Below are 17,110 nucleotides of genomic sequence, written 5' to 3'. Positions count from 1 at the left end.
AATTATGTCATGGCTTTAGAAGCTTCTGATAGGCTAATTGACATCATTTGAGTCAATTGGAGGTGTACCTGTGGATGTATTTCAAGGCCTACCTTCAAACACAGTGCCTCTTTGCTTGACATCATGCGAAAATCAAAAGAAAACAGCCAAAACCTCAGAAAAACATTGTAGACCTCTACAAGTCTGGTTCATCCTTAGGAGCAATTTCCAAATGCATGAAGGTACCATGTTCATCTGTACAAACAATAGTACGCAAGTATAAACACCATGGGACCACGCAGCCGTCATACCGCTCAGGAAGGAGACGTGGTCTGTCTCCTAGAGATGAACATACTTTGGTGCGAAAAGTGCAAATCAATCCCAGAACAACAGCAAAGGTCCTTGTGAAGATGCTGGAGGAAACAGGTACAAAAGTATCTATATCCACAGTAAAATAAGTCCTATATCGACATAACCTGAAAGGCCGCTCAGCAAGGAAGAAACCACTGCTCCAAAACCGCCATAAAAAGACAGACTACGGTTTGCAACTGCACATGGAGACAAAGATCATACTTTTTGGAGAAATGTCCTCTGGTCTGATGAAACAAAAATATAACTGTTTGGCCATAATGACCATCGTTATGTTTGGAGGAAAAAGGGGATTTCACATTCTTAAAATAAAGTGGTGATCCTAACTGACCTAAGACAGGGAATTCTTACTAGGATTAAATGTCAGGAATTGTGAAAAACTGACTTTAAATGTATTTGGCTAAGGTGTATGTAAACTTCCGACTTCAACTGTGTGTAGGTGTGTGTGTGTGTGTGTGTGTGTAGGTAGGTAGGTATGTATGTAGAAATGTATGTGTGTATGAGTGTCTCCATGTATTCTCCATGTGTCTACCCTTGAATAATCAGAATACACAAAGAGAGGAGGCTTTGTGAAGTAACATCTATGGAAAATGGTTGAATTTCATGGAAAATGTACTATTTTTCTTTCTTCAACTGTGGAACATGAAAGGATACAATGATGAGAGTAATACCATTGAATATTCCTATTGGGAAAGAGGACCGCCCTGATTCTCCATTTGGAATTCTACAAACTCAGCAATTCTATGTGTGTGACTACCTGCTTGCCTGGATGTGTGTGTTCCTGTGTGTGACGAGTGTCTGTACCACCACCACCCACCTGGTCACATTTCTGGTGGAAGGCGGCAGACATCTCCAGCAGTGTGCTGCGTTCATCCAGGGCAGCAGCGAAGGCTTTCCACTCCGCTTCCAGCTGACCTGAGATCTGTTTAATCTGCACAGAGGCATAGTGACCAGACTCCAATAGCCTGTTACCCACTGACATTATCCTGTTGATGTTCACATACACGTTCTGGAGCGGGGAGGGGATTGGGGTGAGGGAGAGAGAGAAACATTGATTTGGTTTATTTAGCTATTCAGATAACAGACAAATAAACATAGATATTTCCCAATAAGCACAACAACAACAAAAAATGTACCGAAAACCCCAATTTAGAGTACTGGCATTCCAGATTCTGGTTGTAGAAAGGATTGGAGTGATGTCAGTATGGAAGGATGCCAGCTTTGTAATAGCTACCTATGGATTCCCTATGGACCTAGCCTCAACTAGACAGGGTGTGTGTGCACACGAGAGAGAGCTTGCATTGATTTTAGTGCAGCGCTAAATGTCAGTGCGCGTTTCCATCTGCAGAGTCATCATCTAGCTGAGGCAAAACAGTAGATTCATCTCCTGCTTTAAAGCCATCCGTTTCAGAACCATTATGTAAGCCTGTATGGATACAGCTTCTAGCTGTGTAATAGCCCGCTGCCTGGTGTGTGTGTGTGTGTGTGTGTGTGTGTGTGTGTGTGTGTGTGTGTGTGTGTGTGTGTGTGTGTGTGTGTGTGTGTTCTTACCATGCAGTTCATAGCAAAGTGGTTGTGCTGCGTCTGTAGCTCCATGGCGTGTGGGTGGTTGTTGCCGATCTCGGTGTAGCCGGCCAGGAACAGACCTTTGTTGGCCATTATCCAATCAAACATCTGAGGGAAAGACACCCAAACACACACGTTAGAGACGGGATAGTGCAGGCAGCTAACAGCTACAGATGGTAGAGTGTGCTTCGGTCTGTATCATTGTGCTTGTGTGTGGGTGTATCATTGTGTGTACTGTATACTGCTTAGTGGGACTACTGTATGTGTGTGTATGCTTGCATGTGTGTGTGTGTGTGTGTGTGTGTGTGTGTGTGTGTGTGTGTGTGTGTGTGTGTGTGTGTGTGTGTGTGTGTGTGCGTGCGTGCGTGCGTGTATTTTTCTTTATTTTTACTATTTTCTACATTGTAGAATAATAGCGAAGACATCAACACACATATGGAATCATGTAATAACCAAAAAAGTGTTAAACAAATCAAAACAAAGTTTCTATTTGAGATTCTTCAAAATAGCCACACTTTGCCTTGATGACAGATTTGCACACTCTTCGCTTTCTCTCAACCAGCTTCATGAGGTAGTCACCTGGAATGCATTTCAATTCTCAGGTGTGCCTTGTTAAAAGTTAATTTGTGGATTTTTTTTCCCTTCTTAATGCATTTGAGCCAATCATTTGTGTTGTGACAAGGTAGGGGTGTTATACAGAAGATAGAAGACCAAGTCCATATTATGGCAAGAACAGCTCAAATAAGCAAAGAGAAGCAACAGTCCATCATTACTTTAAGATATGAAGGTTGGTCAATCCGCAAAATGTCAAGAACTTTGAAAGTTTCTTCAAGTGCAGTCGCAAACACCATCAAGTGCTATGATGAAACTGGTTCTCATGAGGACCGTCACAGGAAAGGAAGACCCAGAGTTACCTCTGCTGCAGAGGATAAGTTCAAAAGAGTTACCAGCCTCAGAAATTTCAGCCCAAATAAATGCTTCACAGAGTTCTAGTAACAGACATCTCAACATCAACTGTTCAGAGGAGACTGTGTGAATCAGGCCTTCATGGTCAAATTGCTTCAAAGAAACCAATACTAAAGGACACCAATAAGAAGAAGAGACTTGCTTGGGCCAAGAAACACAAGCAATGGACATTAGACCGGTGGAAAGCTGTCCTTTGGTCTGAGGAGTCCAAATTTGAGATTTTGGGATCCAAACGCCGTGTCTGTGAGATGCGGAGTAGGTGAACAGATGATCTCTGCATGTGTAGTTCCCACCGTGGAGCATGGAGGAGAAGGTGTGATAGTGCTTTGCTGGTGACACTGTCAATGATTTATTTAGAATTCAAGGCATACATAATCAGCATGGCTACCAAAGCGTTCTCCAGCGCTACGCCATCCCATCTGGTTTGCGCTAAGTGGGACTATCATTTGTTTTTCAGCAGGACAATGACCCAAACACACCTCCAGGCTGTGTAAGGGCTATTTGACCAAGAAAGAGAGTGATGGAGTGCTGCATCAGATGACCTGGCCTCCACAATCGCCCGACCTCAACCCAATTGAGATGGTTTGGGATGAGTTGGACCGCAGAGTGAAGGAAAAGCAGCCAGCAAGTGCTCAGTATAGACTACCGTTCAAACGTTTGAGGTCACTTAGACATGTCCTTGTTTTTGAAAGAAAAGCACATTTTTTGTTCATTAAAATAACATCAAATTGATCAGAAATATAGTGTAGACATTGTTCATGTTGTAAATGACTAACGTAGCTGGAAATGGCTTATTCTTTTATGGAATATCTACATAGGCGTACAGAGGCACATTATCTGCAACCATCACGCCTGTGTTCCAATGGCACGTTGTGTTAACTAATCCAAGTTTATCATTTTAAAAGGCTAATTGATCATTAGGAAACCCTTTTGCAATTATGTTAGCACAGCTGAAAATTGTTGTCCTGATTAAAGAAGCAATAAAACTGGCCTTCTTTAGACTAGTTGAGTATCTGGAGCATCAGCATTTGTGGGTTTGATTACAGGCTCAAAATGGTCAGAAACAAAGGACTTTCTTCTGAAACTCGTCAGTCTATTCTTGCAAAGAAAAAGCCATATCTCACACTGGCCAATAAAAAGAAAAGATTAAGATGGGCAAAAGAACACAGAACACAGACACTGGACAGAGGAAGCTTTGAAAAAAGTGTTATTGACAGACAAATCTAAGTTTGAGGTGTTCGGATCACAAAGAAGAACATTCGTGAGACGCAGAAATGCTTGAGATGCTGGAGGAGTGCTTGACGCCATCTGTCAAGCATGGTGGAGGCAATGTGATGGTCTGGGGGTGCTTTGGTGGTGGTAAAGTGGGAGATTTGTACAGGGTAAAAGGGATCTTGAAGAAGGAAGGCTATCACTCCATTTTGCAAAGCCATGCCATACCCTGTAGACGGCGCTTAATTGGAGCCAATTTCCTCCTATAACAAGAAAATGACCCAAAGCACACCTCCAAACTATGCAATAACTATTTAGGGAAGAAGCAGTCAGCTGGTATTCTGTCTATAATGGAGTGGCCAGCACAGTCACCGGATCTCAACCCTATTGAGCTGTTGTGGGAGCAGCTTGACCGTATGGTACGTAAGAATTGCCCATCAAGCCAATCCAACTTGTGGGAGGTGCTTCAGGAAGCATGGGGTGAAATCTCTTCAGATTACCTCAACAAATTGACAACTAGAATGCCAAAGGTCTGCAAGGCTGTAATTGCTGCAAATGGAGGACTCTTTGACGAAAGCAAAGTTTGAAGGACACACTTATTATTTCAATTAAAAATCCTTATTTATAATGACTATATTTCCTATTCATTTTGCCACTGATTTCCTGTATGTTTTCATGGAAAACAAGGACATTTCTAAGTGACTCCAAACTTTTGAACGGTAGTGTATTTGGGAACTCCTTCAAGACTGTTGGAAAAGCATTCCAGGTTTCCAAGAGTGTGCAAAGCTGTCATCAAATCACATTTTATTGGTCATATACACATATTTAGCGATGTTATTGCTTGTGTTCCTAGCTCCAACAGTGCCGTAATATCTAAAAATTCACAACAATATACACAAATCTAAAAGTAAAATAATGGAATTAAGAAATATATAAATCTTAGGATGAGGCAAAGTGTGGCTACTTTGAAGAACCTAAAATATATTTGGATTTGTTTAATACTTTTTTGGTTACTACATGATTCCATATGTGCTATTTCATAGTTTTGATGTCTTCACTATTATTCTACAATGTAGAAAATAGTAAAAATAAAGAAAAACCCTTGAATGAGTAGGTGTGTCAACATTTTTGACTGGTACTGTATGTGTGTGTGTGTGTACATACATACATACATACATACATCTGTGAATCACTAGGCACAGGAAGAAGAGAGATGAGCTGAGTGTCATAAGAGAATACCAACAGCCTCTTCAGAGCTAACTACTGTCTATCGTGTCCTAGCAACAAGCCCTACCGCAGTCCAACACTGCTATCTGTCTATTCTACAGTAACTATTGACGGTATCAATTATACTCTATCAGTCTATTACACTGGATCTATTCAGCCCCCTACACACACACATACAAATCCCACTAGCAGTTTGGCTGTTGTCTTTTCCTTTACTCTCCATCCATGGTACCTTCTCTGCATCCTGTTCGAAGAGGCGGAGCTGGAAACACTGGTCCAGCTGGAGTTTCCTGATGTGCCAGGCCTGGTGGAGGTGTTGTCGTGTGCTGTGGAGTTTGTCCAGCAGGGTGGCGACGCGTGGCACCAGCCCCTGGGTGTCAGCGTTACACACACCGCTGGCGTTAGAGTTCCTGTACGACTCACTGCTCTGGATACGCTGCAGTAACCTGGGAGAGAGGACGCAGCGTGAAATAACACACACACACACACACACACACACACACACACACACACACACACACACACACACACACACACACACACACACACACACACACACACACACACACACACACACACACACACACACAACCAGCAGTGTAAAATTAGCCTCACCATCAGTCTGAGTGAGTGTGTGGGTGTGTGTGTGAGTGTGCGTGTGCGTGTGTGTGTGTGTGTGTGTGTGTATGTGGTGCGTAGCCTACCTCTGTCCCTCCGTATCCAGTTCCTCTATAGGAGCTTTGATGACCTTCTTCTTCAGCGTGGCGTGTTCCTCTATCATGCGCCGCGCCCCGTCCAGGTCCGTGGGGAAGTCTTTCCTAGCCACCACCTCCTGCATCTCCTCCAGCCTCGACAACATGTGACCCGCGTGCCCCGTAAACTCCTCAAATGCAACCCGCACCTGGAAAAGAACAAAGACACTGTATGGATTGATTGCTAAATTGATTGATTGATCTGTGGTTGTAGTACTGACTAAGAGAGCTAAAGTGGGTGTTCAAGTCGGTGCATTTTGGTTTTTGCAAACCATTGATTGATGAATTGATTGACTGGTCGTACCTCGATCCACTCGTCATGGTTGTATTCTAGACTTCCCTCGAAGTCAGAGGTCAGCTGGGAGGGGTCAACCACCTTAGATAGACCCTCCAACGACACCATGGTGGTCTAGAGAGAGATGGAGAAGGGGAAGATGAGGAGGAAAGGTAAAGAGGGAAGGGAAGAAAGGGAAGAGAGGGAGGGATAGAGAAGGCTTTAAATCAATTCTAACATCATCACAGCCTTTTGGTTGTGTTCAAGTTCAACGCCCACTCCGTGCTCACCGTGTCAGTGACACACAGCAATAATGGTGATTCAGACACTCAGATAGACACATTTGATTGGCTATGACAAAAAGGGGAGGGGTGACGACAGAGGGTCATCTCTCTCGGTCTCGTTCTCCCTCTCTCTTCATCTTGATTTAGTTTGCTGATTTCATATTGCGTTTTTGGGGACATTTAGAAAATGACTTTTACCTCAGAAAAGGTAAAACACATGTCTGTACAGATTGACAAATATGGGAGAGATTGTTTCCGTTCTCAAGTGATTTATGTTGCCAAGATAATACCAACCTACACAGCAAGGTCAACACCCACACGCTGTGTCAGATTGAAGGATAGACAGAGGGATGAGGAGAGACACCTGACAAAGCCTTGCGTGGGCAAGATTAGCGAAAGAAAGAAATAACAGAAAGAAAAAAAGACAGACAGACAAAGAGAGAGCGAGAGAGAGAGAGAGAGAAAACAAGCTGAGAACCCCTCTAAAGCCAAAGAAAGGCAGACAGAAAGAGTAAAGCACAATTCTAAGAATTCTCTTCTATTGACAAGTCCAGGAAAGAATGCATCAGTCCATCTCTCCATCTCCTATAGAAGACTGTTCCATCTGTTAATGGTAAGAATGCATCAGTCCATCTCTCCATCTCCTATAGAAGACTGTTCCATCTGTTCCAGCTGTTAATGGTAAGAATGCATCAGTCCATCTCTCCATCTCCTATAGAAGACTGTTCCAGCTGTTAATGGTAAGAATGCATCAGTCCATCTCTCCATCTCCTATAGAAGACTGTTCCAGCTGTTAATGGTAAGAATGCATCAGTCCATCTCTCCATCTTTCTCTCTATCCCCTCCATCTCCTATAGAAGACTGTTCCAGCTGTTAATAATGAAATGTTCCAATGTTTTTAAAGCATAACCCAGATTTGGATGGAAAAGTGATTTTCACTGAGCAAAATGTGGCGCTGAAAAACACACATGTACATATGACCTCACTGACCTCGACTAGCCTGTATCTCCGATTCCTGTACTGTATATAGCCTCGTTGTTTTTTTATTTATTGTGTTACTTTTTTCTTACTTTATTTTATATAAAAAAATGTAGCAAATATTTTCTTAGTTACTTATTAAAAAATATGACATTGTTGGTTAAGGGCTTGTAAGTAAACATTTCACGGTAAGGAATGCTTGTTGTATTCGGCATGTGACAAATAACATTTGATTTGACACACATTGTCCTCGCGCACACAGCAGGGTAAAGAGAACGGGTGGTGTTTAATGGCGTGTGTTCTGCCCTATGGCGACTGGCTGACAGAGTGACACACGGCTTTACACACCATCAATAAAGCCCTCTGAGACAACCCAATACCACAGCAGTGCTCTAACAGGGTGACTGTGTGTGTGGCTGTGTGGAGGGCTGTGTGTGTCAACTTAATACAACATCAAAAGTAGCACTCCACACAGCACAGACACGGCAAATAAAACCAGTAAATAAACCTAATGTAATAGGCTAGAGCTTCACTACATTATTACAATGCTCTGCAGGATTTTCAACACTATTACAAGTCATCAAGCCTACAAGCCTATCAAAAACAATTCAAAACAGCCGTGTGTGTGAATTAAAACAAGCAGAGCTCCATACAATATCCCATTGTGATTCTAAATCACAAATTTAAAACAGCAAAGAGCATAATAAGCAGTACTCCTCAAAGTCACGGTCAAAACATACCATGTTGTTGGGTTTGTTACGTTTCAGCAAAGTCACAGTCAAAACATACCATATTGTTGTTGGGTTTGTTACGTTTCAGCAAAGTCACAGTCAAAACATACCATATTGTTGTTGGGTTTGTTACGTTTCAGCAAAGTCACAGTCAAAACATACCATATTGTCGTTGGGTTTGTTACGTTTCAGCAAAGTCACAGTCAAAACATACCATATTGTCGTTGGGTTTGTTACGTTTCAGCAAAGTCACAGTCAAAACATACCATATTGTTGTTGGGTTTGTTACGTTTCAGCAAAGTCACAGTCAAAACATACCATATTGTTGTTGGGTTTGTTACGTTTCAGCAAAGTCACAGTCAAAACATACCATATTGTTGTTGGGTTTGTTACGTTTCAGCAAAGTCACAGTCAAAACATACCATATTGTTGTTGGGTTTGTTACGTTTCAGCAAAGTCACAGTCAAAACATACCATATTGTTGTTGGGTTTGTTACGTTTCAGCAAAGTCACAGTCAAAACATACCATATTGTCGTTGGGTTTGTTACGTTTCAGCAAAGTCACAAGCATTAAATTGCAATGAATGCAGTGACACGGTACAGTATAATATAGTACAGTAAAGGACAGTATAGTACAATACAGTATAGTACTGTACAACATAGTATAGGACAGTATAGTATATTACAGTAAAGGACAGTATAGTACAGTATAGTATAGTTAGGGTTGAAAAGCTACTGGTAATTTACCAGTCATGGAATCTTCTATAATTTTGGTCATCTATGTTAATTTACACTTGAATAACTTTTAAAACGTATTCATATATAGTATACATGTTTTATATCTGAGTTTCTAGTGGATCAACCATATGGTTCATGAGAAAATAGCCTAATTCATGAAAAGGCATCTAATCAACAATGGCATAACTCTTCCAACTATTTACTTTTTTCACAACTGCCACCAATTTGGGGCCAAAACATTTACAACTAAAAAAGATTGACAAAGTAAAATAAATAATGCTGAAATCCTCATATTAAAACACCAATGGTATTCACTAAGTTTATGGTTCATATTTAATGTTTACAGCTTTGTCATTCTATTGTTTATTTGAAAATCATCTCATTTGATTATATGATATATTTGACATGGCCACACAGGGGGCCAGAGATCATTACAGACACCTGGGAGAATCTGAAGAACCCAAAAGGGCCACTAGATGTGTTGATGAAATACATAAAATCCTTGAAAGTTACAAATATTCTGCTAGTTTACTGGTAAACTTCGAAAGTTTCCAGTAACACACCCTCCCCTTTGCAACCCTAAGTACAGAACACTACAGTATAGTACAATAAAAACTCAAATGTTACCTCAAATTCAAACTTGGAGCTGCCGAAGTTGGTGCGTTGTTTCTGCCAGAAGTTGTCTGGTTTGATGATGAGCGCTATGTGAATACAGCAGGGGAACGACTCCTGGAGGATCTTCAGAAGAGATTTGATACTGTCCCATTTACTGCCTCGCATGTCTACTATGACTGTGAAGCCATGCTGGATCACCTCCTCACTGGACCGAGGGAGGGAGGAGGAGGAGGAGGAGGAGGGAGAAGGAAGGTGGTAGCGAAAGAGTGAGAGTGGGTGGTATGGCAAGATAAGGAGGAGAGAGGAGAGCGTGGGAGGGAGAGAGAAGGTAGGACGGGGAGAGGTGGTAGCGAAAGAGTGAGAGGGTGGGAAAGGGGAGGGGGTAGAGAAACGGGGAGGATGGTGAGTGGGAGGTAGAGAAAGAGGGAAGGGAGGAGGGAGAGAGAGAATCAAAACAAACCATGAGATGGTGATGACGCATTTGCTGTACTGTGAGAAGCACAGGGTACGCACTACGAATTCACACACACACACCCACACACAGAATGATAAATCACAAAAACCTACAGTGATTTCCATCCAGATTGGGAGAAAAATCAATCAGACTAATGACCAAAAGGAAGCAAAAAAAGAGACTCAATCCATCATCAGCATCAAGACTGTAGTTCAACTAAGATTCTCCCCACAGCATCACACATCTCCTGCATGGCTAGTAATAAACACTGCATCTAGTTATCCCCCTCTCTCTTTCTCTATTCCCCCTCTTTCTCTTCTCTCATTCTCTATTCCCTTTCTCTCTCTCGTTTCCCTCTCTCTCTCTATTCCCCCTCTCCCTCTCTCACGGCTGACCTCAACACTCAGACCCAGAGAGTTTCATATCTCAGGAGAATACACAATTCCTCTCTACTTCACTCACTCTCTTTCTAGAGCTATCCTTTATCTCCCTTAATCCCTTATTCCTCTCAATTCCTTATTCTCTCCTAACACTAGCTTTCTGGATTCCTTCCCTTTCTATCCAGCCTTCCCTCCTCTCTGTCTAATGCCTGTCTGTCAGCAACTCTGACTCCCACTACACTGAGCAGAGAGAGAGAGAGAGGAGAGAGAGGGAAACACAAATAAGGTAACAGTGGGGAGCGAAATATCTACATTTTATCTACATAGAGAGAGTAGAAGAACTGTTAAAATAGAGTTTTTTTAATGAGGAGTGAGATACAATGTAGAGAGAGACGTACCTAGGAGAGAGCAGCGGTGTATAGACCTACTCATCCGCAGCTATCATCACAACTACTGAGCTGATCTAGCAACCGTACCGCCTCTGCGACACTCTGTTCTACTCAAACACACACACACACACACACTCCTCCCTCTCTGTTTTAATCCCTTGCTCTCTCCCGCTCCATGCTCCACTCTCTCTACCCTCCCTCACGCCCTCCTTTTCCTTCGAACTCTCCATCCCTCACTCCGTCCTTTTCCTTCGGACTCTCCATCTCTCTCTCCATCCCTCACTCCGTCCTTTTCCTTCGGACTCTCCATCTCTCTCTCCATCCCTCACTCCGTCCTTTTCCTTCGGACTCCCCATCTCTCTCTCCATCCCTCACTCCGTCCTTTTCCTTCGGACTCTCCATCTCTCTCTCCATCCCTCACTCCGTCCTTTTCCTTCGGACTCCCCATCTCTCTCTCCATCCCTCACTCCGTCCTTTTCCTTCGGACTCTCCATCTCTCTCTCCATCCCTCACTCCGTCCTTTTCCTTCGGACTCTCCATCTCTCTCTCCATCCCTCACTCCGTCCTTTTCCTTCGGACTCTCCATCTCTCTCTCCATCCCTCACTCTGTCCTTTTCCTTCGGACTCTCCATCTCTCTCTCCATCCCTCACTCCGTCCTTTTCCTTCGGACTCTCCATCTCTCTCTCCATCCCTCACTCCAACTCTCCATCTCCATCCATTGATCTCTCTCTCTATTAATTTCTCTCTCTCTCTCCATCCATTTGTCTCTCTCCCTCTCTCTCTATCCATTTGTCTCCCTCTCTACCCAATAGTCTCTCTCAATCCATTGGTCTCTCCATCCATTGGTCATTCTCTCAATTAATTTCTCTCTACCCATTTGTCTCTCTCCCTCTCTCTTTATCCATTTGTCTCTCTCTCAATCCAATGGTCTCTCTCTCCATCCATTTGTCTCTGTCCCTCTCTCTCTATCCATTTGTTTCCCTCTGCCCATTGGTCTCTCTCCATCCAATGGTCTCTCTCCATTAATTTGTCTCTCTCTCTATTAATTTGTCTCTCTCTATTAATTTGTCTCTCTATTAATTTGTCTCTCTCTCTATTAATTTGTCTCTCTCTATTAATTTGTCTCTCTCTCCATCCATTTGTCTCTCTCTCCATCCATTTGTCTCTCTCTATATTAATTTGCCTCTCTCTATATTAATTTGTCTCTCTCTCTATTAATTTGTCTCTCTCTCCATCCATTTGTTTCTCTCTCTATTAATTTGTCTCTCTCTCTATTAATTTGTCTCTCTCTCTATTAATTTGTCTCTCTCTCTATTAATTTGTCTCTCTCTCTATTAATTTGTCTCTCTCTATATTAATTTGTCTCTCTCTCCATCCATTTGCTCTCTCTCCATCCATTTGTCTCTCTCTCTATTAATTTGTCTCTCTCTCTATTAATTTGTCTCTCTCTCTATTAATTTGTCTCTCTCTCTATTAATTTGTCTCTCTCTATATTAATTTGTCTCTCTCTCTATTAATTTGTCTCTCTCTATATTAATTTGTCTCTCCATCCATCCTCTCTCTCTCAATTAATTTGCCTCTCTCTAGCTTTCCATTTGTCTCTCACGCTCTATTCATTTATCTCTCTCTCCATCCATGTGTCTCTCTATTCATTTATCTCCCTCTCTATCCATGTGTCTCTCCCTCTCTATTCATTTGTCTCTCTCTCTATCCATCCATTTGTCTCTCTCTCTATCCATGTGTCTCTCCCTCTCTATTCATTTGTCTCTCTCTCTCTATCCATCCATTTGTCTCTCTCTCTCCATCCATGTCTAACGCTCTATATTTATTTGTCTCTCTCTACATTCATTTGTCTCTCTCTTTCTCTATCCATTTCTCTCTCTCCATTCATTTGTCTCTCCCTCTCAATTAATTTGCCTCTCTCTCTCCATCAATTTGTCTCACTCTCTATTCATTTTTTCTCTCTCTCCATCCATTTGTCTCTCTCTCCATACATTTGTCTCTCTCTCTATTCATCGGTCTCTCTCTCCATACATTTGTCTCTCTCTCTATTCATCGGTCTCTCTCTCCATCCAATTGTCTCTGTTAATTTGTCTCTCAATTAATTTGCCTCCCTCTCGCCATCCATTTGTCTCTCTCTCCCTTCATTTGTCTCTCTCTCTATTCATTTATCTCTCTATCTATCCATTTCTCTCTCTCCATCAATTTGTCTCTCTCTCTCTCTCTATTCATTTATCTCTCTCCATTCATTTGCCTCTCTCTCTCCATTCATTTGTCTCTCTATTTATTTGTGTCTCTCTCATCTATTTGTCTTTCCATCTATTTGTCTCTCTCTCCATCCATTTGTCTCTCTCCATCTAATTGTCTCTCTCCATCAATTTGTCTCACTCTCTACTCATTTGTCTCTCTCTATTCATTTATCTCTCCATCCATGTCTCTCTCTCTCCATTTGTCTCTGTCTATTCATCTGTCTCTCTGTCCATCCATTTCTCTCTCTCCATCCATTTGTCTCTCTCTATTCATTTGTCTCTCTCTATTCATTTGTCTCTCTGTCCATCCATTTGTCTCTCTCTATTCATTTGTCTCTCTCTATTCATTTGTCTCTCTGTCCATCCATTTGTCTCTCTCTCTATTCATTTGTCTCTCTTATTCATTTGTCTCTCTTATTCATTTGTCTCTCTTATTCATTTGTCTCTCTCTCCATCCATTTGTCTCTCTACTAATTTCTATCGCTCCATGCATTTGTCTCTCTCGCCCTCCATTTGTCTCTCTCTCAATTCATTTGTCTCTCTCTATCCATTTGTCTCCCTCTCAATCCATTTGTCTTTATATCTGTCCATTTGTCTCTCTCATCCATTTGTCTCCCTCTCAATTAATTTGTCTCTCTCTATCCATTTGTCTCTATATCTGTCCATTTGTCTCTCTCCATCAATTTGTCTCACTCTCTATTCATTTGTCTCTCTCTCCATCCATTTGTCTCCCTCTCAATTCATTTGTCTCTTTCTATCCATTTGTCTCTATATCTGTCCATTTGTCTCTCTCCATCCATTGGTCTCTCTCCATCCATTTGTCTCTCTCCATTCATTTGTCTCTCTCTCCATCCATTGGTCTCTCTCCATCCATTTGTCTCTCTCAATTCATTTGTCTCTTTCTATCCATTTGTCTCTATATCTGTCCATTTGTCTCTCTCCATCCATTGGTCTCTCTCCATCCATTTGTCTCTCTCCATTCATTTGTCTCTCTCTCCATCCATTGGTCTCTCTCCATCCATTTGTCTCTCTCATCCATTTGTCTCTCTCATCCATTTGTCTCCCTCTCAATTCATTTGTCTCTTTCTATCCATTTGTCTCTATATCTGTCCATTTGTCTCTCTCTCTATTCATTTCTCTCTCTCTCTATTCATTTCTCTCTCTCCATCCATTGGTCTCTCTCCATCCATTTGTCTCTCTCTATTCATTTATCTCTCCATCCATTTCTCTCTCTCTCCATTCATTTGCCTCTCTCTCTCCATCCATTTGTCTCTCTCTCCATTCATTTGTCTCTCTCTCGCTCTCTTCAGATCTCTCTCTCTCTATTAATTTGTCTCTCCATCCATTTGCCTCTCTCTCAATTAATTTCCTCTCTCTCTCTATCCATTTCTCTCTCTCTCTCTCTATTAATTTGTCTCTCTCCATCCATTTCTCTCTCTATTTATTTGTGTCTCTCTCTCATCCATTTGTCTCTCTCTCCTCATTTGTCTCTCCATCCATTTGTCTCTCTCTCCTCATTTGTCTCTCTATTCATGTCTCTCTCTATTCTTTTCTCTCTCTCTATCCATCCACTTGTCTCTCTCTATCTATGTGTCTCTCTCTCTATTCATTTGTCTCTCTCCATACGTCTCTCTCCCTCTCTATCCATTCGTCTCTCTATTCATTCGTCTCCTTCTCCATCCATTTCTCTCTCTCGCCATCCATTTCTCTCTCGCCATCCATTTGTCTCTCTCTCTCAATTCATTTGTCTCTCTCTCTCAATCCGTCCGTCCGTCCCTCTCTCCCTCCAACCGTCCGTCCCTCCTTCTCCGTCCCTCCGTCCGCTCCTCCCTCCCCGTCCCCCTCTCCGTCCGTCCCTCCCTCCCTCTCTCCGTCCGTCCCTCTCTCCGTCCGTCCGTCCGTCCTTCTCTCCGTCCGTCCGTCCGTCTCTCCGTCCGTCCGTCCCTCTCTCCGTCCCTCTCTCCGTCCTTCTGTCCGTCCCTCTCTCCAGCCATTCGTCCGTCCCTCTCTCCAGCCATTCGTCCGTCCCTCTCTCCATTCGTCCGTCCCTCTATCCATTCGTCCGTCCCTCTATCCATTCGTCCGTCCCTCTATCCATTCGTCCGTCCCTCTATCCATTCGTCCGTCCCTCTATCCATTCGTCCGTCCCTCTATCCATTCGTCCATCCCTCTATCCATTCGTCTCTCTCTAGTGACAGTGTGGAGGAAGGGTTCTTGGCAACACAGGAGCTGCGACAGGTATTCTGGCCCACATATCTCTCTCCGTTTTCATCCCTCCCTCCCTCCCCCTCTCTCTCTCTCTCTCATGGTTGGTTAAAGATCTGAATCCAAGAGACTAAAACAACCATAGAAATACACACACAATATGTACACATGCAGATACTGTACACACAAACACAAACACGTACTTGGGGATGCCAGCAAGGTATGCTATGAGACTTCTGAGGTCGTCAGCTCGTATTCTGTCGTGGTTACTGCGTGAAGGAAACGTTAACACTGGACCACCGCGTCTGTCTCTGCCCCCTGGAACACACAGACACACAAACAGTCAGCTTAGAGAGTGAACACACACACACACAGGATAAAACAGTCAGCTTAGAGAGTGAACACACACAGGATAAAACAGTCAGCTTAGAGAGTGAACACACACAGGATAAAACAGTCAGCTTAGAGAGTGAACACACACAGGATAAAACAGTCAGCTTAGAGAGTGAACACACACACACACACACACACACATACACACACACAGGATAAAACAGTCAGCTTAGAGAGTGAACACACACACACACACACACACAGGATAAAACAGTCAGCTTAGAGAGTGAACACACACACACACACACACACACACAGGATAAAACAGTCATCTTAGAGAGTGAACACACACACGATAAAACAGTCAGCTTAGAGAGTGAACACACACAGGATAAAACAGTCATCTTAGAGAGTGAACACACACACACACCTCTGCCTCCTGGTGGAGAAACACATGAGAGTTGATATATTCCCATGAGTATGATCGTGGCCACATGATAGTATAATCTCAGTAACAGGTACTCAGAATGGCAGGGAAAATATTATTGTATAAGGAAGACTATATAGAAAGCAATAGGCCTATACAGAAATATAAGTAATTGTATAGAAATCCAACAGTAATTGCTTTGACATGTTAATGTGTGTTAGGTAGACCTAGTAGCAGCTGGAGAAACAGATCTATCCCTCAACATTTCTTCAAAATTCAATACATTCCTCTTTCCTTCCTACACCACCCTCTTCCTCTTTTTTCCCCTCCCTCCCTCCTTTCAAAATAAATGACTTTACCAACATGCATTATGGGAAATGGTTATGACAGACAGTAACTCATCGCTATAACAACCACTCTCTTCCTCTCTCTATTCTGTTCATTATGGTCCATCTGTCAGTGACCTTGGCTACACACAAGAGGAAAATGGAGTCAGACAAGTGGAATGACAACACACACACACACACACACACACACACACACACACACACACACACAACATCATTTTCAACACTACAACAGTTGAGAACTTGCAGATGAGGGGTCAAAGGTCAACTGACCTCTCAGTAGCCACGGGTCACAGCTAAAAACTCTCACACTCAGAATGCATGTGTGTGTGTAGTGCCACGCCTGGTAGAGGTCAGTGTGTGTAGCTCCACGCCTGGTAGAGGTCAGTGTGTGTAGCTCCACGCCTGGTAGAGGTCAGTGTGTGTAGCTCCACGCCTGGTAGAGGTCAGTGTGTGTAGCTCCACGCCTGGTAGAGGTCAGTGTGTGTAGCTCCACGCCTGGTAGAGGTCAGTGTGTGTAGCTCCACGCCTGGTAGAGAGGTCAGTGTGTGTAGCTCCACGCCTGGTAGAGGTCAGTGTGTGTAGCTCCACGCCTGGTAGAGGTCAGTGTGTGTAGCTCCACGCCTGGTAGAGG

General features: G+C 42.9%; 1 protein-coding gene across 9 annotated transcripts in view; it reads right to left on the bottom strand.

The window, feature by feature from the left end:
- Nucleotides 1–17,110, bottom strand: part of LOC106570344 (triple functional domain protein) — a 169,417-nt gene that overhangs the window by 64,081 nt on the left and 88,226 nt on the right. For 8 of the 9 annotated variants that reach the window (XM_045694817.1, XM_045694822.1, XM_045694818.1 and 5 more), the window contains 7 exons: nucleotides 15,573–15,687; nucleotides 9,704–9,896; nucleotides 6,376–6,480; nucleotides 6,024–6,220; nucleotides 5,552–5,765; nucleotides 1,900–2,022; nucleotides 1,166–1,357 (listed from right to left, as the gene is read on the bottom strand). In XM_045694817.1, the coding sequence (XP_045550773.1) occupies nucleotides 1,166–1,357; nucleotides 1,900–2,022; nucleotides 5,552–5,765; nucleotides 6,024–6,220; nucleotides 6,376–6,480; nucleotides 9,704–9,896; nucleotides 15,573–15,687 (1,139 nt within the window). Of the gene's footprint in view, nucleotides 1–1,165; nucleotides 1,358–1,899; nucleotides 2,023–5,551; nucleotides 5,766–6,023; nucleotides 6,221–6,375; nucleotides 6,481–9,703; nucleotides 9,897–10,923; nucleotides 11,179–15,572; nucleotides 15,688–17,110 lie in introns of those variants that run through there. The other variant, XM_045694825.1, reaches the window with a different exon arrangement.

The sequence above is a fragment of the Salmo salar genome, chromosome ssa14, assembly GCF_905237065.1.
Source record: "Salmo salar chromosome ssa14, Ssal_v3.1, whole genome shotgun sequence".
Taxonomy (NCBI): Eukaryota; Metazoa; Chordata; class Actinopteri; order Salmoniformes; family Salmonidae; genus Salmo; species Salmo salar.
Note: the sequence above shows the minus strand (reverse complement) of the source record. Positions and strands in the feature narration are given on the sequence as shown.